At 44.9% G+C, this 25,219-nt stretch overlaps 2 protein-coding genes across 2 annotated transcripts in view; both read right to left on the bottom strand.

The window, feature by feature from the left end:
* LOC119170673 (uncharacterized) overlaps positions 1-20,513 on the bottom strand; it is a 34,728-nt gene extending 14,215 nt beyond the window's left edge. Inside the window, exons 1-2 of the mRNA XM_075886917.1 lie at positions 19,689-20,513; positions 9,287-9,409 (exon numbers count right to left, since the gene is read on the bottom strand). Of these exons, the coding sequence (XP_075743032.1) occupies positions 9,287-9,382 (96 nt within the window). The 5' untranslated portion in view covers positions 9,383-9,409; positions 19,689-20,513. The remainder of the gene's footprint in view (positions 1-9,286; positions 9,410-19,688) is intronic.
* A 149-nt stretch (positions 20,514-20,662) lies between these two features.
* Gpo1 (glycerophosphate oxidase 1) lies at positions 20,663-24,742 on the bottom strand. Its single transcript, XM_037421904.2, has one exon. The coding sequence runs from the start codon at positions 24,622-24,624 to the stop codon at positions 22,450-22,452; it is 2,175 nt and encodes a 724-aa protein (XP_037277801.2). The 5' UTR covers positions 24,625-24,742; the 3' UTR covers positions 20,663-22,449.
* Positions 24,743-25,219: the final 477 nt, after the last annotated feature.

A 25,219-nucleotide genomic window follows, 5' to 3' on the forward strand; every position in this document is an offset into this window, starting at 1 on the left:
ATGACACCAAATCGATGACGTTGTCAATCAATGAGCGGCCTCGTCGAAATCCCGCCACGGAGTCGGGGTGAATATTGTGCCGTTCAAGGAACCATTCCAGGCGCTCCACGAGTTTCCCAATGCAGCTGGCGAGAGCTACAAGCCGGTATGGTGTCAGCACCAGAGGGGACTTCCCTGCTTTTAGAAGTGGCACAAGACAGTTCCGTTTCCATTCTTGAGGTACGGTGCCATCTTCCCATGACTGATTAAATAAATTTAGCAGTCGTCATCTAGCTGCTTGGCCTAAGTGACGCAGAGCCATATCGTTATCCCATCGGGCCCTGGTAAAGAAGAACGCCTACACAGTGTTAGTGCAGCTTCTAGCTCTTCCACAGAAAATGGAGCATCCATACTTATACCTCGTGGACTGGGGATATTGCTTAAAAGCACATCGGAGAATAGGACTGTCCCGCCGGTGATGTTCATCTAGGAATTTCAAACTTAGCATTGTTAAAGAAATTGACAACTGATTTTCTTCTACCCAACCTTTTTTCTGGTGCGACCGAAGGCTTACCCTTCGCCGTGTTCACAGCTGCAGTAGTTACTCCCAAAAACATATAGTTATTAAAGACGATAGTCTTTCTTGAAACCTTCGACACAAAATATTGGTCTGTTTGTCTGTCCGTCTGTCTGTGCACTTCTCCGTTTGTTTGCCCTTATTGGCACTTTAAACGACACCAAAGTGGCCAAACGATACTCCAAACGGCCGACCCCATCAGCAGCACCCACCAATACTGCTCAAAATTCAGCGTTCATACTTGTGCGATTGTCAATCAAAAAGCAACTATTGCGCATATCTAAGGCACCATAACAACATGTCAATATTCTGCATGTGTGTCTCTAGCTAGAAAAGGCATACATAAGTAATTCTAAGGATTGTAGATTTTATCACATTGCGCTGACCATGCAACGCTTGCACAAAAAGGCAAGTGTTTCTAACACTTTGCTAAGATAACACGGTGGTGGCACCTACCCGTTGCCTTGCGTTCTACACCTTATCACCTCCAAGTCAGGCGCGCAGGACGCGCGCGCTTCATTTTCCAAGATAACTGCTAGATAGCGCTCACGTCTCCCGTGTGATGATTTGATGTACTCGTTAACCTCTGCTGCACGCTCGAGGCACTCTAACGCAGCATCTCCAAAATACCATTCACCGATTTTCTTGCGTAGAACATCAAATAAACATTTTGTTCACTCTCTCTAAATGCAAGACTATCATCTTTCGACGACAATTGCAGTGTAACATGCAGATACGAGGCCAATTTTTTTATAAGCATCATTTTTCGACTTAAAAGGTACTGAACACCGATGTGCCTTTTTGTCCAGCAACGCTCAGTATTGATGGCAATGCTGGTAGCCCTTCTAGTGACTTGTGCATGCTGTCATTGTTCTGCCTTCACAGGAGTTCCTGTACCTATGCTTACCCACAATTATTCTGTACTTTACAACTATTTTTGAAAATAAAAAGCCATTACAATTTAGGATGTGGTTTTATACAGCTTCCCTGTATTTGTAACGCGTTGAATACACCTGCGCCCAAGGTTGATGTGCCTGTGTCGTGGACTAGTTGTCCTGTCACCGTTACTCTCTCGACACACAAGCCAAGTCAACTCACTTAAAACGTCATTGCATGTCATTTCTGGGACAAAGTGTAGGTAAAAAAACACCCCATCACTCCAAAATCTTAGCGATCTGGAAACTGCATGCACTGTTTCATGAGCACACAGGAAAGTTCTTCAAGATGCTCTAAAGAGCACAGGATCATTACGTCAAGCGAAGGCAGCGCCAGTTTATAGCGCACTAGTAACGCAGGATTATAAGTACATCTTTATGGAGTAATATCTTTTACTATAAAGAAGCGAACAATATTCCAATACTAACAGAAAAATTGTTGGCCGCATACACTAGTTTACGGCCACGTGACAGGGCACATCGGATAATTGAAGTTTCAACCACCAAGCGGTGCCACAGGCTATTTTCCCGATATTCAATGAAGAAATAAAAATATAACTTCACTTCTCACGAGAAAAACAGGGTTGATTTGAGTCACTATGAAAAACAATCTTTCCATCCATGCAGTCATTTCATTTCATGTTCTGAGCAGTTGTCGGTCCCTTTAACATCTGACGACCATGATTCAGGAAAACGTGTACCTCCCCGTCACCTCCCTTCTTCCTTCTTTTTTTTTTTCTTTTTATTCACGGAACACCTGTTCCCCTTTCACATACACAATTCGCCACAGTGCCTCCTCCCCCATTTCTGTATTCAATGCTGACCCTCCTTTTTTTAGGAGGACATTAGCGAGTCTACGAAGTGCAAAAACGCTAGCACTACAGAAATCAGTTCTGTTCCAGCCTTGAGGAAGAAAAGTCCACTCGTCGAAATGTCGACTCCACACAATTCGGCTTTATGAATTTTTTTCATTTCACTTTTGTCAGCCTCCTTACAGTTTGCTTTGCATTCGAGAAAACAACTGACTGCACAAAAAAGGATACCACAAGGCTTCAGGTGAATACTTTTCAGGCACGTACCCAGGTTTCATTTTTTTTAAAGGAAAAGGAGAGGCGGGGGATGGCAGCTGTAGGTAACTTTTGATAACAATTAAAATGAGGGGGGGAGGGTAGCTTTGCTAGTACAAACGTGAATAGCACTCGCTGTTGACTATAAATAAAGGTAAACTCGCGCAAAATAATGAGGTAACGTATCTCCCTGGTATGCTTGTGAGATAGACTTTACAGGGAGAACAAAGAAACAAATAGCAAATTAAGTGTACCCATGCAAAAGGTAAATTCAAAAAGAAAACCTGCTAAGGATAAGCAAACAACAAACCAAGTCATCACATAGAGCTTATGAGGAATTAAAAGAAAATTACTACAGCCGAGTCTCACTGATACTTTTTTCACGGGTCTGTAAAAATAAAACTTAGGAGCAAGAAACTGGCAAGCCCATAAACTGAAAAAAATGAGAAAGTGGAGTATGCTAATAAAGAAAAACCTTATGTGAAACCTTTCTCATGAAGAAATTGTGCAGCGCCAACTGGCACATTTTCCCACTCCCAATCAGTAGTACCAGGTGTCTCACAAGCACCAGCAGTCTCATGAGGCCTTTGGTGTCGTCACTGCACAAGCCCCCCACAAGAAATCAAGTGCAGTTATGGCTGATAAAGCCATCGGATCAGCAAAGAGAATGACTAAGGGAAAGAAAAACTCATTTCTAAATGTGTACTTTTATGCAAAACATACAATTTTGAGTGCCAGAACTGGTCATAGACACCATGTTTAGATGAAAAAATACAGTTGTTGGTGGTCATGTTTCTGGTGGCGGAACTTAAAAATCCATCGCAGATTTCGCTCACAGTGCTTTTGGCGGCCAATTCCATCATTAAAAAGCCAAGCAGACAATGCTAAGCCACGTGAAAAATTAACATGGCTGGCTGGGCCTTCTTGAACAGCCGATCGGCACCGTACAATGCAGGATTGGTCCCACAGTTGCTATAAAAGCAAGGCTCCCAATGCATGGGATTTTATGGGAGCTGTGTCAAATCTGATCGAAAACGACTTGACATTATGAGGTCCTGAAATTTCGGTTCTTTGTAAAAGGGCCAAATCGTAGATCACTAAAAGATATCACTGGGCCATTTCTGGTGCCAGCACCATTATATTTCTAAAGAAATAACAAAATACAATGAGAGAGGTGGTCATTTTCAGGTCCTTTTTTAGGTGGTGCTTTAGGAATGTGCATGAGGAGAGGTAGTGGGAATGTGTGTGCATGCTGCTTAATTTCGGGGAAGGGGCACAGAATTCCCTGAAGCACCTGCAGAGTACGTCCTCGACACTTTTTATGCCTTTCTCTTAACTCTCACCTCCCAACCTATTGTTTTTATTTCAGTCTACCTGTGCATGCGTTACAAAGGTTACATTGTCATCAGCCTGACTACGGCCACTGCAGGGCAAAGGCCTCTCCCATGATCTGCCAATCAACCCGGTATTGTGCTTTTTGCTGCCACCTTATACGTGCAAACTTCTTAGTCTCATCTGCCCACCTAGTTTTTTGTCTCTCTCTGATGTGTCTGCCTTCTCTTTGAATCATAGTCAGCTACCTTTAATGAACAGTGCTTATCTCTCCTACGCATTATGCACCCAAAAATGTCCATTTCTTCCGCTTGCTTTCAATTATGAACACCCATCTGTTCACTTGCCCACTCTGCTTTCTTCCTGTCTGCTAAGGCTATGCCTATAATTTTCATTTAAGTTGAGCCCTCTGTATATTTATAAAACATTCGTGTGAAAAGTGATTTGAACATTTATGTGAGAAATCGTTAATTTTATCTTGCTAACCAATATTTAACAAAATTTTCTTGAGCTTTTTTACCTGTGCTGTATAGTTTCATGGTTAAAAAGGACACGTAGAAGGAATGATAATACTTTTGCTAGTGTGGAGCCAACTTAATGCTCTACCTATCAGCAAACAACACTATATGAATAAAAAAAACTGGCAAAGAGACATTGCCTCAAAACCACATGAATATTCTGGTTCTTGACATTGTCACCTGCACTTTCCTGGTGCCATGACCAATAACATAGATACGTTTTGACTGAATTTCAAAACGGCATTCTTATATACGGGCTTCATCTTTAATAAATACACTAGCTTAAAACATTCAGGGGATCTATGTTTCCAGTTGTAGGAAAGACCAAGTTAGCAATTAAAGAAGAATTAAAGACCCTTTCCTGATTGAAAAAAAATGGCAATATGGCAGAAAGCGAAGCTAGACATACGATACTCTGAATTACCTTTTTTTTCCTTTCTGTTGCACCCTAACTTTTTTCTTCCTCCATGCCGGGAATCAGACATTCACTCAGGCACTCAGGACCACAATATTTCTGTTGCTACGGGAAACATCCACTGCCATATATTAAACAATGAAATGTAACAATAAAATTATGCACTGCCGTAATGTGAAAGGACACGTGACCTCACTGAAAGATTATATTTTTCTATCAGAAGCGGCTGATTGGCCACAAGCCCACGACCGAGAGAGAATCAGTTGATGAAAAATAGCGCATACAAATATACACCTGGCTAGCATACCTTCCAAGCACCTGTTTGTTCATGCTGTGATTTCCATGCACTTGTCAGTTTGTCGCACGTAACACCGCAGCCACCAACGAGATCTTCAACTCATAGAACCTTCACTCAATACCTACGTGTTCACAAAGATTAGTGTGGTGTCTGGGTTTTGGTTCTGGTTTGGGAACGGGTTCTCTGGCCCCCAGAGGGCGTTGTACATATGTATCTAGTAGCATGCTTGCGTACATAAACGGAGCTCCTGCTTGGCTGCTGCATACACAGTGTCGGTCGACGCTTCAGTGCCGTGCCCTGTGTTCTCTGTGTGGTGCGTACACCGCACGATACTACATTTTGGCAACAAGGATCTGCAATCCACGTGCATCATGGGATAAGGTGGGCATCGAGCCTTCTTCCTCGTGCTGTCGTCTCAGCACCCGTGCAAGCTACCCCACCGATGCGGTATTTTCTGCTGATCACCAGTTCGTGACCACTGAGACCATGCATACTGGGCTACGCGTCCGACTCGGTCCTCTGGTTCGGCTACCTTCCTACACAAGGATGTATGCTACGTTACATCCGCTCCTGTTCCTGCAGTGCACTGGTAAGCCTCCTATTCCATGGCAACAGTGGCGTCCGGTTATTCAAGCTTACACCGATGCCGCTGCCAGGGACGCCATGCAGGAGCACAAGAAGGCGTTGCTACTGAACACGCTGGGCGTTGAAGGTGTGAACTCCTACCTGCTTGCTGTGGAGGATGAACCGATTCCGGCAGTAGACCATGCAGTCACAGCGGTTGCGGTGCAAGGTGTGTATGCTGCAACGCTCCAGCAGTTCGACACGATTTTCGACGAACAAGTCGATCCGATGTGCCTGCGTGCCTCATTCAAGACGCTACGACAAAAAACGGCCGAGACCGCAGTGCAATACATTCTAGAGGTTAAACGGCTTGCTCGACTCTGCAATTTCGGTGCGAGTACTGACATACTGGCATTCCACCAAATTGTACAAGGAATCGCGTCCCCGAATCTGCGGAGAAAAATTCTGAAGATGGGAGCGGAATTCTCCATACAGAAGGCCTTAGATCTCGCCATGAAAGAGGAGTGCGCCGATCGCGGATTACAGCAGCTGGATGCCCTTTCAAGCGATGCTGTTTCGTCGGGACAGACGCTACTCGGCGATCTTCCTTCCACCATTCGCAGCGTTTCTCCTTCTCCAACTGCTTCGCAAGCCCGCGCCGTCTGCTCGACGACTGCGACTTCTCCCTCGGTTACCGGCATGTCCGACTACGTTCTCCGGCATCGCTGTCGACTCGCGTGGGAGCATGCTTCCGCTGCAGTTTGTCGCAGCACTGGGCCGACGCTGCCGCTTGCCCTGCCACGAGCCGGACATCTTTGTGGTGCGGACGTCGAGGACACTACGGTAGCGTCTGCCGATCCACATGGGATGCACCTACTGACAGGTCGGGCCATACTTTGGCTTCCTGTACTGCGACGATTGTGGCCCAGACTGAGCGTGTGCTCACTTGTACTGCACATGTTAGCATCCCAGCTGGCCGTGCTCCTGATGCGCCTGCTGCTGCCGTGTTGCCAGCAGTTGAGCGTACCATGGCTCTACCTGGTTCAAGTGGGATTACTTCTACTGCTAGGATGGCTGTTCTGGTCGGGTCTGCTGCTGCTGACCATACTTTATTAGTTCGCGTCTCAGCCATCCATACTTCGGTTGTGCCCGCTACTCCCGTTCTGCTTGCTGCTGCTCCCGCCCCGGCTGTCCTTTTTTCGGCTGGTGGTAGTCTCCAGGATGCTGGTTCTGTTCTCAGCCAGCCGGAGATGCATCCATCGAGCTTTCCGGCCGGGATTTCAGAGGCGGTCCCTGTTCTGCGTGCAACGGAGGTGTTTCGGCCAGTCACGGCTGCACCAGTCGGGCCCATTCCTGCTCTATGCACAGCTCCTGCATCGGTGGTGCCAAACCATGCCCCATCAGAACTTCATACCATGATTGTTCCGGTTTCTACTGTGCCAAAAGTGCACTGGAAGGAGGGTACATGGGCCGATTCTCACGCTCCACCGGACTGTTGTTGGAGGTTGCCCTTGAGACGCGTGTCGTTTAAATGGCACCACTACAGGCGTCGGCGCTGTACTCTGAAACATTACAGTGACTACCGTAATTACTCGAATCTAACGCGCACCTTTTTTCCCGTTAAGCGAGTTCATAAATCGCATGCGCGTTAGAATCGAGTACCAACAAAAAAATTACGGTCAATCTATTGCCATTGGAAAATCCAAAATGGCCGCCCCCTACGTGCGTCGGCATGGCCAGTCTGCCATTTCTGCCTATGTGTTTCCCATGCGCGGCACTTCGTACATTTGCTTAGGAGTTTGTCATCTAGTAGTGCATTAGCATCGACGGCGTGGAAGGGCCGACTCCAAAAACTCGAGTGCACCACGATGCCGTTTGTAAAAGAAAAGTCATCGCGTGTGCAGAAACGGACGGAAATCGGGTCGCATCGCGGTCGTTCGGAGTTCCCGAAACGTGCGTGCGGGACCGGCGGAAACAAAAGCAGAAGATTGTCGACAGCAAAGTTTCACGCAAAGGCTTCAGTGGACCACAGCAGGGTCGGTTTCCGCAAATTAAAGAGCTTCTCGGCGAGTGTGATGTGCTTGAGCAGCGAGCGGCACAGCGGCCCGTGACGACAGAACTGCTCCAAGTGCGGGCTATGCAATTAGTCTTAGAAAAAGGTCTAATGCGAAGCCAGTTTAAAGCGAGCAGGTGCTGGATAACTAACTTTATGAAAAGGAAAGGCTTTTCCCTTCGAAGGGGAACATGCATATGCGAAAAGTTTTGCAGAGGAGTACGATGAAAAGCTTCACAGTTTTCAGAGGTTCGTCCTAAGCTTGCGGCGCAACAACGGCTACCCGCTTGGGCAAATCGGGAATGCCGATCAGACGCCTCTTTACTTCGACATGCCTGGCACCAAAACCGTCGAGAAGAAGGGGGTGAAGCAAGTTCCCATGCTGACATCGGTCCACGGTAAAACTACAGTGACGGCAATGCTCTGTTACACGTCAGATGGGCACAAGCTTCGCCCGTACCTCATATTTAAATGGAAGACGCTCCCGAAAGGAGTAGTTCTTTCGAGTGGTGTGATCGTGTGGGCCAGCGAGAAAAATGGGTGCGCGTTGCAACCGATGTCTTACGTTGTTTTTTTTTTTCACGGTGGAAATCAGGTGCGCGTTGCAATCGAGGGCGCAGTAGAATCGAGCAAATACGGTATGCGGACATCCTCTCTCTGGGGAGAGGATGATGGGGAGTATATTTCATATTGTGCCTTGCTTTCGTGTGACTTGCTTGATTTTATATTGTGCCGTACATTCATATCCTTCGTTGTGCTCTGTGCAGTGCGTGCTTGTGTTATTGGTGGTGTTATCCCTTCTCAAGTGTACATTACCTTTCCATTTTCTTGTGTTTGCTGTGTAATTCTTCATGCGTTATCTTGTTCAATTTTTTACTCTTCTGTGTATTCTGTGCATTGTATTATTGTGCATTGGTTGCATGGAGGACCCCACATCATATTTATTTCAAGGGGCGGATGATGTGGTGTCTGAGTTTCGGTTTATGTTTGGGAATCAATCTTCTGGCCCCCATTGGGCATTCTACATATGTATCTAGTAGCTTGCTTGTGTACATAAACGGAGTTCGTGCTTGGCTACCGGCTGCTGCGTACACTGTGTCAGCCAGCGCTTCAGTGTCGTCTCTCATGTTCTCCGTGCGGCGCGTTCGCCACACGATACAATTAGTTTACTGGCAAGTAGTCGGACGAGTTCACTGGCCCTTACCATGTTGACTGCTTAAGTTAACTGATAGAGCATATGCAATTAACACCAAATAAAATTGTATTGTCTACATTAGTAAGGGAGTACCCAATGCACCCAAGTGCTGCAGCTGCTCGCATTGGTTTTTACAAAACTATTGGTCTAATGCAAAAACTAGTGGACTATGGGTGAGATAATGGATATATTATAGGTATATTCTTTGCAAAATGGCTTGCCTGCAATAGATGAAAAACCATGTAAGATATTACAACATTTCAAAATATCCCACCACTCGCAGCACTTGTGTGATATTCATTTCTGAAATGTAATGAAAAGAAAGGTATCAGGTTAAAACTTAAGAACCTTACCTCGCTTAGCAGGCCAAGCAAGGGGCTCCTTCCACTGCAATTCAGTCTCCTAAGTCCTGTCGGCACAGCTCCGGGAACATCCACAACTGATGTCATGCAGGCCGGCCAGTGGTAACAGCAAATCTGCGATTGAAAATATAGGGGTGCTTTGAATCTTATGGCAGATTAAAACCTCATGACAGACGAAACCAAATGTGTCACCACACGCTGCTAATTCGGTATACGAAATCTCTCTCGTAAGCTATGGTTCTAAACAGAAAGGCTGGCTACTTGATATTCCGTCTTTTGCTGACAGAATTCCTTAAAAATTTTGACAACACTGGTGTCACCACCCAGAGAGAGGTGCCTACAAAAGTGTCTAAGCTGTCGTCAAATAGCAACAAAGGCTGACGAACAATTTCTTGTAGCAAAAGGACAAAACCATAGACTCCATAGTGGATGACTGATTGAAATGCATGAGTGAGCCAGTAATAGAGCAAGGCTATGACGTTCTGCACCATTTCATCATCTTCATTCACAACACGGCTCTCACTGCTTGGTGTGATGTAGTGAGAGGGAATTGAGAATATTTAAAAAGACAAGTTCACGTGAGTGCAAAGAACATGATAGAGAAATAACCCAATGCTTAGCACATACTAAGCTCCAAGAAAAGCTAGAACAAATGCTTCCGAATAATATAACAGATAGTTCAATCATGTCGCTAACAAAAACGACAGCAGTAAGAAGATTATAATGCAGGGATTAGCAATCTTTTCACAAAGGGGGCCAAGTTGCACAATGCCGACACAGCAGGTGAAAGCCAATGTTACTAGAATAAACTCAGTTTGAAAGCTCCGTCGGAGAGGCGGGTCGCGTGGCGGTCACGAAAACTACTGTCCCTGCAGAACGATCTTGCTCCAGCGATGCGGCACACGCTTGTTGTGATCAGTAGCGGCGACGTTCAAGCGGCTACTACGAATGGTGCGCTCTATTCTCACATCACTTCTCAGACTGTTTTTCGCACTGCGTAGTAGAACGAAAATGGGTTCGCCATGCATGAGGCGTAGTGAGGAGGAGCAGATTTATCTACATTGAGGTATGCGAACAACCTTTGCACCAGTCTCCAACAGCGGCGACCGCAATGACGACTCCGCTCCACGCAACTTGTTCAATCACTTGTTTGTTTATTCATTATTTATTTTCTGTGTAAACACGGTGACACAGTGGCGTGGGCCAACCTAAAAGGTGCTATAAGCAGCTTGGGGACCTCATATACATAGGCTCCAATCTATTTTGCCCAGCGGTGACAGGCGAGCAGACGAACGATTCTAAGCAAATTTGGTGTCCAACCTTGCAGGCTACCCGAGAGAATTCATATTGTAGTGAATATAAAAATTATACTTCTATTATTATTATTATTATTATTATTATCTATGCAGTAGCAATTACCAGATATGGCAAAGGCAATGCCATTGAGTATTATGTATATTGTACGACAACAATTACACAACAGTTCCAAACACAACAATTACAAAAGTCAGAGAACACTTGAACTTCGCCTTCAAGAGCAGACCGCAGCGTAACTGCACCCTTTGTGAAAAAGAGCAGCGTAACTGCACCCTTTGCGAATAACCTTCTCAATTATTAGCCTAGCTTCCGTCTCGGTATAAGCCTCAACCATGTCGTGAGGGAACGAACAACTGTGCGTGCAAACTATCGTAGAATTTCTACTGTAAGTACAGTTGCGAAGTGCCCACTGCGTCATAATTGTTCCTTTTGTGAATCAGCAACATTTACGCATGCGTAACGCAACCTGCGAACATAAGTTTGAGCGCCCTGTAATGGCTGGTTTTTTCTCACACCCACTCGTGCATTTCACATGTTTAGACGCCCCTGACGGGATTCTATGCTTCTACACCTAATATTACGTAGATTGAAGAAATTCCTTCTACTACATGAACAAAAGAAGTGTAAACATAAGGCCTCACTTTTTTGGCTGGACACAATATTAATGAGAACTTCTACTACATGAAATTCACATTGTTCTTTTTTCCGAATAAGTTTTGACCATTGGCGTGCCTACGTGGTATAACACCTGATTGCCATGCAGAGAGCCTGGGATTGATTCTCAATCGTACTGAAGTTTTGTTGTTTTGATTGGCAGGTTTCTTCATTTTTTTTCGTCACGAACTAGATGATGTCTTCTCGCTCACAACCGGAGAAACTGACAGTGACTCGGGACACGGGAATTTCGGTGAAATGATCTAGTTGAAACTGTCACATTCAAATAATATACAATGCATAAAAATTATAAGTATAGGTGAAGAGACAGTCGTTTATCCTGCAACTTAATTTAAGAGCATGATCAAAGCACACAATGAAAGATAGTTCTAACCTCTAACTAAAATAACCCGGTAGAGTAACCAGAGGATAGAAGCAACTTAAGACCATGTTACTACAATAGAACTTTTAAATCAGGCATAGTAAAGTGAATCAATTGCATGCCATCATTTAGTCTTGATTGAGGTATAAACCAATTACTGTTGACTGTGACAGACCTCCGAAAAAATCCGGCGCATTTCAAAAGGTGGTACTAAGCTTTGCGTCGCAAAGATAGAAATCTCACTGCCAAACGCAAAGTCTGCGATGCTCAGTGTGAGAATGACGGCATCATAACGCACTACCATCATGTCTTGCTGGACAAGAAGTCTTGATCTCATGTAAAAAGTGGGAGTTCGCACCCGGCACCTATCCAGGCTTGTTCCCAGCGATTCGATTCCGTATATTGAAGCCAAAATGTTCATAACCAAAGCACGAATTCCTCCTCTACCCTAAATGCATGGCGCCCCTCAAATGCTCATTGCCCAGTTTGGAGAAGCCGCCAGAAATAAAACAGCAAGACGAAAAAAACGTGACGAGCAACGCTCTCAATACTTACATTCGATCAATTGCCAACTATCTCGCTGTTTTAAAGGCAGTGGATATTTATTAACTAACACAAGCGTATGTAAGTGGTAGTGTTCTGCCAGTGACCAGTTTTTGTTACAGTTCCTTCATATTACAGCAATAAGTATTTTTGTCAATCGCAGTGTTCTCATTTCTGAACCTTACAGCAGGTAACGGTGGTACATATCGGTGTAACTTCTCGGTGCAGCGAAGTACACCAGGAAGTAGCCCGCCATGAGTGTTCTGCATCTGTAAGTACTTTGGTAAAAAAATTTAATATGTGACAACATGTAAAGAGGTCGTCTGGCATCTCTCACAAGCACCCCTGGAGCAGGCGCACCCAAACCAAATGAAAATGTACTCATTCAGATGAGATGTCTTCAAGAAGGCTGCTTAGATCATTCCTTACACGGCCTTCTTTCTACATTAAAAGCAATTGAGAAAACTGTCGAGAGGCTTTTCATGAAAACCACCAGGTTGATGACCTGTTTTAGATTATCCTTGAAAAGTTGGAGTGGCTGCCACTACATCTTTTGAGTTGTATTGCTCACCATGAGAACATGAAGGTTATGTTTTAAAAAACATTGTTTGTGAATAGTATTAGTTTTTTTTTTTTTGCAAGAAAACTAATCAGAAACTTTCTGAAAAGGTGGAAAATGCGAGAAAGGAGGTGAGGTTGCTGTAATATTTTGCACTCTGCTATCGATTGGTAGCCGTCGCGAAGATTTGTCTGGTCAACAGTGTGAATGAAGCACGGGTACTGTTTTTTGGAGAAAGTCTTTTATTTTTCATAACTAGTAGGAGACACGAGTATGTTTTTTATAGAGCATTTTTGCATTCTATTAGGTCAACTTGTTTGAGGCTTTTACAAACGTTTTGGGCCGTTTTTCGTCTAAGCAAGTTGACAGTGGTTAAAATGGTAGCGGTTGTCATGAAATTTTTACGCTGAAAATGCTCATTCACGTAGAATTTTCTGTACTGGAGGTTAAACCGAATGCAGATCGCACAAATACAGGCAAGACATCAATTCTTAGCCAACATGCAATGAGCAACACATCTGGGCCAATCTATACAGGAGACCTTGACCAGTCCACAAATGCAACGCGAAAATGTCGACTGGAAGCGCATGATGAATGGTTAAGTTCGATAACAGGACAACAGGGAATCCGACGCGAGGAACAGCGCAGCAAACTGCCGCGGTACGCCACCGTAGCAGACGATGCACCGAGAGTAGCGCAAGATCAGACTGCAGCGCCGCTACTTCTCCCGACTGCTGTTTGGCCCATCCTCCTCCGCTGGTGGAAACACGGAGCTTTGAAACTCAGTTTATTCTAGTAATGATGGGTGGGAACTGCATAGCGAATTGAGGGGGGAGGGGGTGCTTTAAAGACAAAGATAAAAATTCAAAGAATTGTGATTAAATTAGAAAACTATATTATAGTTAGAACTGTAAAAATAGCAAAATTTTGCGTGTGAAGCTAACGAGAATATTGAAGTTTGAGTGCGAATCGAATAAAATATTCTTAGAATACTTCTGAAATACTTTTGATTAATTTGAAGAAAAATTACACAGAAAATGTTGCAGAGAGTCCCTAAGCATATTCTTATGATATAGCAACATGAAATTGTTCATTTTTGCTAACTTGGTGAAGCACTGATGGGTGTTGTTTCACAGTTGTCTTATCATGAAGGAGACAATGCAAAAACTGAATTGAATTTATGTAGATGATTTCGTGCCTTAAAGTATTGTTGGAAAACTGAACGCTTACTGACAATATTATTTCTTCAGTCCCTTCTTTTCTTTCAAGCCCAGCTGACGTGGCAAACAAGGACATGCTCCCTTCGAGATCGAAGTTCAAAATCTGGCTCATAAATGTCAACATATAAGAACATGCGAAATTTCGGATGCTATTCATCTTCGGCGTCAATTGTTTGGGCTTTCTTTCAAAATTTCATGTTCAAAACAGCATTAATTGAGCCCTTACTTGTGCTGCATATATCAACTCTGTGTTGAAGCCAGTGTTTTCTTTAGTCAAAGAAGCTTTGCCGCAATACGAGAATGTGATGGGGTGAAACATTAAAAATCTGAAGGGGCCACTTTTACTGAACGTTGACTTTATTTGTATTTAGGAACTTTGAATACTCCAAATAGTAAAATTTCAGTGCAAGTCAAATTAAATAGTGGACACTATTAGAAATATATTCGAAACTTCAAATATTCAGACACCCATAATTATAGCTCATTTATTTTACACGTGCATATCTGAAAGTTGCAATGAAACGTAGGTTACAAGTGAAAATCCCATTTTATATACAAGCTGCCACACTGGCCTTCATGTTAGAAGTGATAAGGAAAGAAGGGGGGGAGGGGTTGAAGTCATACCGGGGGCCACATAACACTGTTCTGCTGGCTGCAGGTTGTCAAACCCTGGTATAATGCATGCAAACAAACGAGCGATACCATATGTCGCAGTGAGCGTTGACTGGACCAGTCTGTCTTGCAAAGTAGATCCAATATTAAGCTTTCGGACAAGATTTGTAGCTGATAAGGGTAAACAGTGGTGACAAGAATGTACGGGAGTGTGGATAAATGGCATCACAACATTACTTGTCAGTACACACTTTTAAAATGAAAATTCTAAATGCCCTAATTTTATTTCTGAGCATGCCCTGCACGGACAAAGACTAAAGGGTAACACAGCGTGGCAAGGCTTCTCCTCTCATTCAGTTCATGCAGCGTTCAGAAAACTTATGCGTTATAAAAGAAGTCGCATTGCACTCAATATGGAGCCAAAAGAAAAAAAAGCAGATAAAAGATAACTTCTATTCTGCATGGAAACCAATATGGTGTGCATTAAATATGCACATAATTAACACAGAATACACATTACACATGCATATTACATACCGTAATTACTCGAATATAACGCGCACCTTTTTTCCGGTTAAGCGAGTTCATAAATCGCCTGTGCGTTAGAATCGAGTACGGGAAAAAAAAAAGAATACGGTCATTCTATTGCCACCGGCATTTCCAAAATGGCCGTCCCTTACGTGCGTCGGCATGGCGCGTCGGCCATTTCTGCATATGTGTTTCCCATGTGCGGCACTTCGTACGTGTTCTGAGGAGTTCGTCATGTTGTAGTGCATTAGCATCAACGGCATGGAAGGACCGACTCCAAAAACTCGACGAGTGCACCACGATGCCGCTTTTAAAAGAAAAGTCATCGCGTGTGCCGAAACGGATGGAAATTGGGCCGCATCACGGTCGTTCGGAGTTTATGAAATGTGCGTGCGGGACTGGCGGCAATAAAAGCAGAAGATTGTCAACAGCAAAGTTAAAGGCTTCAGTGAACCGCAGCAGGATCGGTTTTCGCAAATTGAAGAGCTGCTCGGTGAGTATGTGATTGAGCAGTGAGTGGCACAGTGGCCTGAGACGACAGAACTGCTCCATGTGCAGGCTATGCAGTTAGCCTTAGAAAAAGGGCTAATGCGGAGCCAGTTTAAAGCGAGCAGGTGCTGGATAACTAACTTTATGAAGAGGAAAGGCTTTTTCCTCCCAAGGCAAACGGGCATATGCGAAAAGTTTCCGGAAGCGTACGATGAAAAGCTTCACAGTTTTCAGATGTTCGTCCTAAACTTGCAGCACAACAACGGCTACCTGCTTGGCAAATCGGGAATGCCCATCAGACGCCTCTTTACTTCGACATGCCTGGCACCACAACCGTCGAGAAGAAGGGGGGGAAGCAAGTTCGCATGCTGACATGGGCCACGGTAAAACTAGAGTGACGGCAATGCTCCGTTCCACGTCAGATAGGCACAAGCTTCCCCCGTACCTCGTATTTAAATGGAAGACGCTCCCGAAAGGAGTCTTTTTCGTGAGTGGTGTGATCGTGCGGGCCAACGAGAAAAATGGGTGGGCGTTGCAATCGATGTCTTACTTTTTTTTTTTCGTCGTGGAAACCGGGTGCGCGTTACAATCGAGGGCGCGGTAGAATCGAGTAAATACGGTAAATGAAAATTCACGCAGATTGAGGTTGTAACTAATTCACACAGGACCTACGTGCTAGATAAGCTGAATAGGCATTTTTATCATGTTAGTAATACGTGCGGTAAACGGTACCCTGGGCATTCAAAACCCAAAAAAACAAGAATGCTACTAGTACAGCAAAAAGTTATGTTAAAGGGAAAAAAGCACGAAAAAATTGTTATGAAGATAAAAATGTTCAGTTTTGCAATGTGAATAAGCTGCGGCAAGAATTTCACGATCACCGGCTATATTGAGGAAGTCAATGAGGAGGGTGAAGGCATAGCCCGTCATCATGTCTCGCAACGGGGCACGTTGCCAGCTACACATAATCAGTGAGCAGTCAATGACCGAGCAGGCCGTCCCCGACGTAAGCACGCATCATAGCGGCATGGGGTGGAAGCGCAGTGCGAGGAGCAGCCTTCCCCTAGCGTGACACTTTTTTATCTCGGTGGCTTTTACTCTGGCATTACCAGTTCTCCCGGTAGTGCCGGGCTGCACAAAACGGCAGAGAGCAGTGCAGGAAAATGAAAATGCAGACTGCGCACCCGAGAGAGCATCACAGCAGAACCAAAGCGCCGTTTTATGGGCAAATGACCTATAAACGAGCTCAGTGGCACGTCAAGTTGCCCATGGGCAAGGTTGCATCTCCGAATGTATGAATGAAAGAGCCACGGGAATCGTTTTTTGAAATGGAGGGTCTATGCAGTGTACAGTGCTGTAATACTTAAAAAGTGTGATCACCGTGTTCTACTGTATGAATTGGGGAGCTTGTTTGGAGGGTTTAAAAAAAAAAGTGAGAGCTTGCTTACTGGCTCTTTAAACAGTCTCGCGTAGTAATAGAAAGGGGATACATCTTATTTTTTTTCTCTTGCTCTTCTGTAGAGCGAAGAATGAATCTGTAGTTTTCTAATTCCTTTCTGATTTCTTCAGTCACAATGTAAAAGAAACTCGGTATAATGTTTTTGTAGTAATCATTAGGATCCCTGCCATTATCACTCGATACTTGCATACATTTAGCTTTCGTCTGTGAAAGAAATGCGTAGTAACATAAAACTCTGGCAAATTGTCACTTCGATCTCCAACTATCACTCTACTGATTAGTTGTGATGCGCTGGCACTCGTAACACAGACGTCTATGGTTGTACCTGCCTTAAAACCAATACACGTGGGAGCAGAAACGGAATTCTTAAATCCATGCGACATAATGAAACTCTTGAAGTCCACCACAGACCGGTCATTGCTAACTGTATTCATGTTTGTGTAACCACCAATAAAAAAAAGGCAACATATTGGTCTGAAAGATTGCAGCTATTGCAGAAGGAAGTCTAAGAAATCACGTTTAGAGCCAGCTCGCTGCCAATATATGGCTGAAAGCTGAAACAAAAATGTTTTAACTAAGCACTCAATGTTTACATAGAGCCTTGTGTACTCGTTAGTGATGCTATAAGTATAGCAGTTATTGATATACATCACAACACCACCCTCTTTTCTACCTTTGCGATCCAAGTGTATGCTCGTGTAATTGTTAAAGACGGGGATGTCATCACTTTTGGTTTGGCCAAATATCCATTAAAGTATAGCTTCTAGTCTCAGGAGAAGAAACTTAAGGAAAAAATTTGCAAATCGTCAAGCTTGTTTTCTATACTTCTAGCATTTATGTGTAACACAGAGAAATCAGATTGATTAGATCTTAATGTGGTGCTAAATACTTGCAACGTGTAACAAACATACTCGTCTACAAAAAGGAAAATAGCTTGTCAGTTAACCGATGCCAGCTTTAGTCGTTTTTGGAAGGTCGTTAGAGCAAGACCTTTGCAGGATACCGTCATCTTCATTTTTTCTTGCGAGAACTTTTCCACCATCTGTCTACACAAGTTTTCTGTTGAGCTTTCTTTTTCGCTACTGTTGCTCCAAGCAACTGCTTGTTGTACCGTGTAAAATGTTCATTTGAAGGGGCCCTGAAACACTTTTTCAAGTACTATAGGGTGGATTCTCTAAAAAGCTTATTGCCTCGCGAATTAAACGCCGCAAAAATTTTAAGAATCTGTCCAGTAAAAGCAGAGCAGCAAAGATATGCCGCACGCTGTAATCGCATTCTCTCTTCTCTCGTTCCAACGAAAGCGCTGGAAGCTAAGCAAATAGGAGTGACATGAGAAAGGAAATACGTAAGGCGCCTCGCGACCTTGAGTACTTTCTTTTCTTTTTTTCCTTCGAATACACGGATTTTTAGCGCACACACGTGGACAAATCACGGCCTTTTGCAGCAATTTATGTATCGACCAAGCGTTCCACGTCCAAATCAGCCAATGGCTAACAGATAGATAGCCTTCTACAAGTGATTTTTGAACTTCTATCCTCATTTGTCCAGAGGAGAGGAAGCAACATTTAGTTGAATTTTATAACCGATTCTGAATTGCAGAGCACGTGCTGTGCTAAGTTATTTGTCTCAAGCGTTCTCGGGAGCTGATCAGCAGGGTTTTCAGACCATGCTGAAAAAGTGTAGCAGGGCCCCTTTTAAGAAATTCCACCGCTATTCATGTCCATGCCAATCTCCTTCATGCTAATTCTCATTTTTTTAGCCTTGGAAAGTATCGAGTCTCTGTTTCCATGCTGTGCGCAATGAAAAACGATGTTGGTTGCTCAGTTGCAGTTGGATTTTTATACAGACATCAACGCCCCTCTCATCAACTGCGTCAAACAGTTCATAGATTTTTCTGACCAGACAGTAGCATTCATCTGGAAGACCTTCGATTTCGATGTTATTACTACTTCAAAACTGTTCCGACTCCTGTAATTTCATATTAATCTGCTTTTCATATCTTAGTTTTCATTCTGAGAGACCAAGCTTTTTAATTTATTAATATGCACAACAAGCTAGCTGGTGAGCTGAGTGTGGTTACCTATATACATCGGTATATAACCACATCTAGCCTTCATACTTTTTTTTTTTAAAAGCCACGTGTTCTTTTGGTGCTTTTGTTTGTGTTGATTTTTCTGGTTTCTTGTGGTATTTGTCTTATGCCCTGCTGTCAGTGCACCTGTTCTTTTACATAAGCCAGGTCTTTTGACACTAAATCATCAGTTACAGTACAATGCTGGTGTTTGCGTCTTCTTGTGTGTGCATGTTTGTTGATGTCCTTCTGTCCTCTGCTTCTTCGAAAATCTAATTTATTTACTATTTCGTTTAGGTCCTGCATCCCGTCTATGAAATTATTGCAAGTGTCACTGCAGTGCTGAACTGATTTGTTATGTCTTCCAGTTCAGCACGTGTGTACCACCTAAACTCTGCGTATAAGACTGCAACATCCCTCTCCCTCTCTTTCCTTGCTGAGATTGTAAAGTAAAACTGGTATCAATATGAACACTTCACCCCAAAAGCACGAAACACAACTAGCATGTCTTAAGAAATAAGTCGTAAAGAAATCGAAAAGCAAATAAGCACTCTCTCACCTGCAAAAAAGATGCAGTTTGTCACAAGTGTGTTGACTGTCCAAAGCGCCGCCACCGAAGTAGACGCCTAGCCGCAAGAAGTCTGTATTCAACTTATCAGGAAGGAACAGCATTGTCCACAGCAGCCCTGTTCTCACGGTACAGTAGAGCATTGGTGGCTGTAGCAGATCCTTTCCGTGGTGCTGCCTACCTCGGCTGCTTCTTGGAGCTGCAGAACGATGCAGTTTGTCATAAGCACGTGCACAGTTTAATGCGCTGCCGCTGAACACTCATTCTAATAGACAAGTGTTGTGCTTAGCATGCGGAATCAAAATGCAGGTTTCGTCTAAGCGCTGTGGATGGCGTCCTGATTTTAGCAGCAACATGACTGCCAGACCATCTATAAGAGGGTTCTTCAGGAGGAGAGGTGGCAGAAGGGAAACGCCTTTCTGTCACCATGTCAGCTTTGTGATGGGACAAGGTCGTAACACCAGTGGGAATGTCGGACCACACTTAAATTTCCCTTGTGCTTCAGCTCTGCTGCTACGATGTTCTCTCAATGTAGATTTGCCTTGGGCCATGCAAAGCAGCAGGCAGGAATCAAAGCACTCCGCCTGCATTATAGGGTTTAGTTTCTGTTAAAAGTAGATGTTACCGACATGTAAGAAAGGTGCCTATTTCGCAAATTTTCACTGTACACGGGCTTGTTCACAACTAAAAACACAGCATTTACAAAGACTTCCAGGTCTGCGTCCTCCCTTCTTTCTGGCTACTAACAGTGGACTCGTAATTTTTGTCATCTTGCGTTATGTGTGCGGTTTCTCGCTCGCCTTTTTGTCGGCTTATTAGTACGTGCATTTCTGCCACTGCAAATATTTGTGCCGCAGCTCAACCCACATAAGATTTGCGCCGTTTTATAAGCTACTCAGAAAATGAACAAACGATTTTGCAATGTATATAGAAGTGCATTCAACAATTGTAACCAGCAGACAGAGTTTAGCGCAGTCAACTTTATTTTATATGGCAAGGCTCATGTACTACAGCAAAAGCATCACTGCGGTAAAGGAACAATACGAATGACTCACAGTTTCTCAATGCACAACGGCGTGCAATAATAACGGACAGGCGCAACCCAAACAATATGTGATCACTAATCAGAAATAAAATGTGGCAAACTGCCATTTCCACACTGTCTCATCATAACAAACAACATGGTGTTTGGGTTCCCAGTGATGCATTACACAGCACCACTAGAATAAACGCACCAGACTTTCCTTGCATGCTTTGCCACGCAACAATATAACAGCTTCGAAGCTTTCATTATTTGATTTGAACACTAATTCTTTGAGATTCAATTAAAACACTTGAACATCCCACTACACTTAGTGCCAGAGGCGATGTGCATGAACACAAGCTGCAAAATGATAAAGCGTGTGCCCCCCCGTGCTGGCAGCCAGCGTCAAGACAAGCGACACATACCTATCAGACAAATGCCTTAAATGTGCAAGAGAATTTTGAAGATTTCCTGTACGTGCACTTGCCATTTCAATGACTGGCAATTAGTAAATTTTAAGCAATGTATGAACTATTAGAGATCATGAAAGCTATGGGAACTGGGTCAAGCAGATCTAACAAAAAAAAAGCCATGCCATCTGCATTCCACAAGCAAGGATCACAAACTACGACTAGTTGCTATCACAATGGCGTTACGCGCGACATCCAAAACAAACCAGTTGCTGTTCTCGATGAATTTCAACACAGACGAAGAACAAGTATTTGGTACTAACAACAGACATATCCGCAAATACTGCCACAAATGAGTGATGTTTCTGAAGCTGCTGTGACGATAGCATCCTTTGTTTAATTTATCACAGTGGGCAGAAGAGAATTATGTGTCAAAGTAAGCAGCGCCGGCTAGTGAAAAGCAGGCTTAGCCCTAATATCAATGTTTCTATTTCAGAGCCACTATGCAAGCCACCGAACCTATGAACGGCCGTTTAGAGAAGGTGTTGTGAAGCTTACGTTTTGTTTTGTTTTTCAGATTTCGCAGCACTTAGAATGACGGGCTATCAAATGTTATAGAGCAAGAGTTGAACTACAGGAACCATTTTTAAATAGCAAGAAAAGTGTCACCGATTAAATAGTGGCTTCAAACATCTGCACAAGGACATCACACTGAAAAAAAAAATCATTGTACAAAAATACGCACAACACATAGTAGAAGAGTTTGGTGTAGCATGTGCACATTTTTAAAAAGAGCAAGGTTGATAGCATGTGCAGCACCAATTTAACAGATGGGATACGGTTTAGCAAAGCACTTTGAGATGCACCAAGTGGGGCAGAAAAATGGTGCTCTCTATCACTCGAGTGTGGAAATCTGCCTCCTGGTTTAATTATCGACATACGTAGCTTCATAGCAAAGCACGAATACTGGGTCTGATAAAACTTCTTATAACGTGATTATAGAACACACCATGGGATAAGAAATGCAGTAAATCTACAAAGACAAGCAATATCTGCTCCATAGAATTATTCAAGCTAACAAGAAGCTATCGATAAGACATTTGGCAGATAATTCTTGTTATCATCTGGAAGAATAGAACAAGTAAAAAGGGGGTAAGGAAACTGCCCGGACTAACGAGGACAAACACCGTACTTCCTGTGAGCACATGGAGAAGTGGCATAGCTCATCACAAGAGAGAGATAAGTGGCAGGTATTGTTTTTCTACGTGGTATTCGGAGTAATAGAGAAGAACGAGAACTACAGGCTTCACAGTCACACTTAAAGACCACCCCCACTTCTGTCGGGGGTCAATGTCCTCGAGTACTCCACGTCAACAACCTGGGCCAACCGGCTTCCAGCGATGGAGCCAGTTTTGATGGCATTCATCAACTCTAAGTACTCACTAAGCTCAATCTGGCCGTTCTTATTGAGATCCACCTCGTTCAGCATTTCACGCAGCTGCAGTTCTGACACAGATTCTCCCGCAGCCTTGAGGCTTCGACGCAGATCAACCACACTGATGTAGCCCTTGCGGTCCTTGTCTATGGCCTGGAATTTCTGGATGTACTGGTCCACCTCGGCTGTCGTGAAAGTCATGGGGAGTTTCTTCTGCGACTCCTTGTTCACGTCGCCACCCATCTCGATGTCGAGAAACTGTTTGGCCTTTTGCAATTCTTGCTCCTTCCTCTCTTTGGTCCACTTCAGCTCCTCAGCCATGATGTCAACGACCTTTGGCAGACACTCGTAGGCCGCTTGGACATTGAGGAAAGCAAGCCGCATGCGGCGACCAATCACATCGACAGCCGTGCAAGCGTATTCTCGCACCGCGTAGCGCACCTCTGCCTCAATGTATGGGAATTCCTCATGTAGTCTCCGTCCCAGGACTGGCCAGCGCTTTCCAGTGAGCGCAGCGAGCTTTGCGACAGACACTGCACGGTCACCGTAACTTCTGGATAGGTGTTTCGCAACTGCCGGTTCCAGCCCAAAGTCCTGGACAAGACGTATGTACAACGTCGGCGTCCAGGTGTGACCGCCCTCGAGCATGAAACCAAGGGTCTGAGATTTCTGCTGTGGTTTCAGGCCACAGGCCTTGATCGCTGCATCCATAGTGTGCTCAGCCATGACACGGTAGGTAGTCCACTTGCCTCCCGCAATGGTAACAAGATTCGAGTCACTAACGTAGATTATGTGATTTCGCGCAATTGCTTCCGTCTTTCCCGGCACGCTCTTGTTAAGATCAACGACAAGCGGCCTGATGCCAGCCCATGCAGAGAGGACATCCCCTCGGCGCACAACCACATCTTGGTTCAAGTAGTGACGAACTTCGCTCAGGATAAACATAATATCATCTTCTGTAGGTGCTGGGTAGTGCGTGACTGCACAAGGCCTGTCGGTTGTTCCTGCGATGGTTGTGTTCTCCCAAGGGAGGAAAAAGATGACGCGTCCGTCACTCGTGTCGGGATCGAGTAGGCCCATATTGTCGGGACTGTAGTAGTCGGGCAAGATGATGTGGACGCCGGAGCTCGGCAGGCAGATGGGCTTGCAGTTGGGGTCGTCCATGCGGCGTATGGTGTCAGTAAAGGGTCCTGTCGCGTTCACCACGCACTTGGCGTGCACGTTGAACTCCTCTCCCGTGAGCATGTCCCTTACCCTCGCCCCGCACACGACCTCCTTCCCGTTCTCGTCCTTTTTCTTGAGCAGCGCGACGGCGGTCGTGTGGTTGGCAACGCTGGCTCCGTTGCGCGCGGCCGTGAGCGCGATGCTCACGTTCATGCGAGCGTCGTTGTGCTGACCGTCGTAGTAGACGAGGCCGCCGCAAAGGTGCTCCTTCTTCAGCATGGGGAACAGTTCGAGGCACCGTTTGGCCGAGAGGAAGTAGCTCTTCTTCAGGCACTGTTTCCCCGCCACCACATCGTACATCTTGATGCCTACCCAGTAGTAAGGTACCTGCCACCAACGGTAGATGGGCAGCATGATGGGCAGTGGGCTGGACAGGTGGGGCGCGATGGCGAGCAGATTCGCGCGTTCTTGGAGAGCTTCGCGCACCATCCTGTACTGCTCCATGTCAAGGTTCATGATGGCCTTCTGGAGGTAGCGCACGCCGCCGTGGATGAGTTTGGTGCTCCGACTGCTCGTGCCGGCCGAGAAATCGTACGTCTCAACGAGACCGGTCCGCAGACCTCGCGTTACGGAGTCCAAGGCGACTCCGGCTCCCGTCGCACCGCCTCCGATGACGAGAACATCGAATTCGGGCGTTTCGCGCAGGCTCTTGAGCTGCGCGGCGCGGCTCGGCAAAGGGAGGTGTGGCCGAGTTGGCGTGTCCTTCGGATCTGCAGCTTCGACGACTGCAGTGGCGGCTGTTCGCCGGAGTTCGTTGTAGTGCGTGAAGCCGTACGCTGCGACGATTGAGCCCCCGCCGATCCAGGCCACCGTTCGCAAACGTCTCGCTGCCATGTTTTCGAAGCGCAGCGAGCAACTGCAGCCTCAGGGGAGTGTGCGTCCTGCAGCTTCGCGCGAATCGAGAGGCGCAAAAAAAAGGTCACCCTTTTGAAAATGGCGTTCTTTAACTGGCCCACAAACGGAGCCGCAGTTTCTTAATTGACGCTGAACGTTTTCAAATTTAAAACTAAAATTTATTCTAACTACGCAAAAATGTTTTTCACTTCTATTACTCACAACTAAAAATAGTTAATACAATCACGTTTTATGAAAAACGGCGCGGCCATCGCGATTCTATGACCGCCATCTTTTCAAAGACCGTGAAGGTGCGCCTGAGCTACTTTCTCCGCCTTGATAACGGTCAGCTGTCGTACTAGCGTGAGAAAGTGATCGGCGCACAACTGAAATTATTCAAATGAGCATGAACCGAACCAGAAATACTATTTCGAAGGAAGTAGAAGAGGAAATCTCAGCCTTACTGCCATGTAAAAAAGTTAAAACATAAAAAGGGATGAAATATTTAGGGCTGGGTGCTAAACATATGGGGGTTGATTATTATCACAGGTGGGTCTAAGATATTCTAGCTTCCCGAGTTCTTCAACACAACAAC

The sequence above is a fragment of the Rhipicephalus microplus genome, chromosome 2 (genome assembly GCF_043290135.1).
Source record: "Rhipicephalus microplus isolate Deutch F79 chromosome 2, USDA_Rmic, whole genome shotgun sequence".
Lineage (NCBI taxonomy): Eukaryota > Metazoa > Arthropoda > Arachnida > Ixodida > Ixodidae > Rhipicephalus > Rhipicephalus microplus.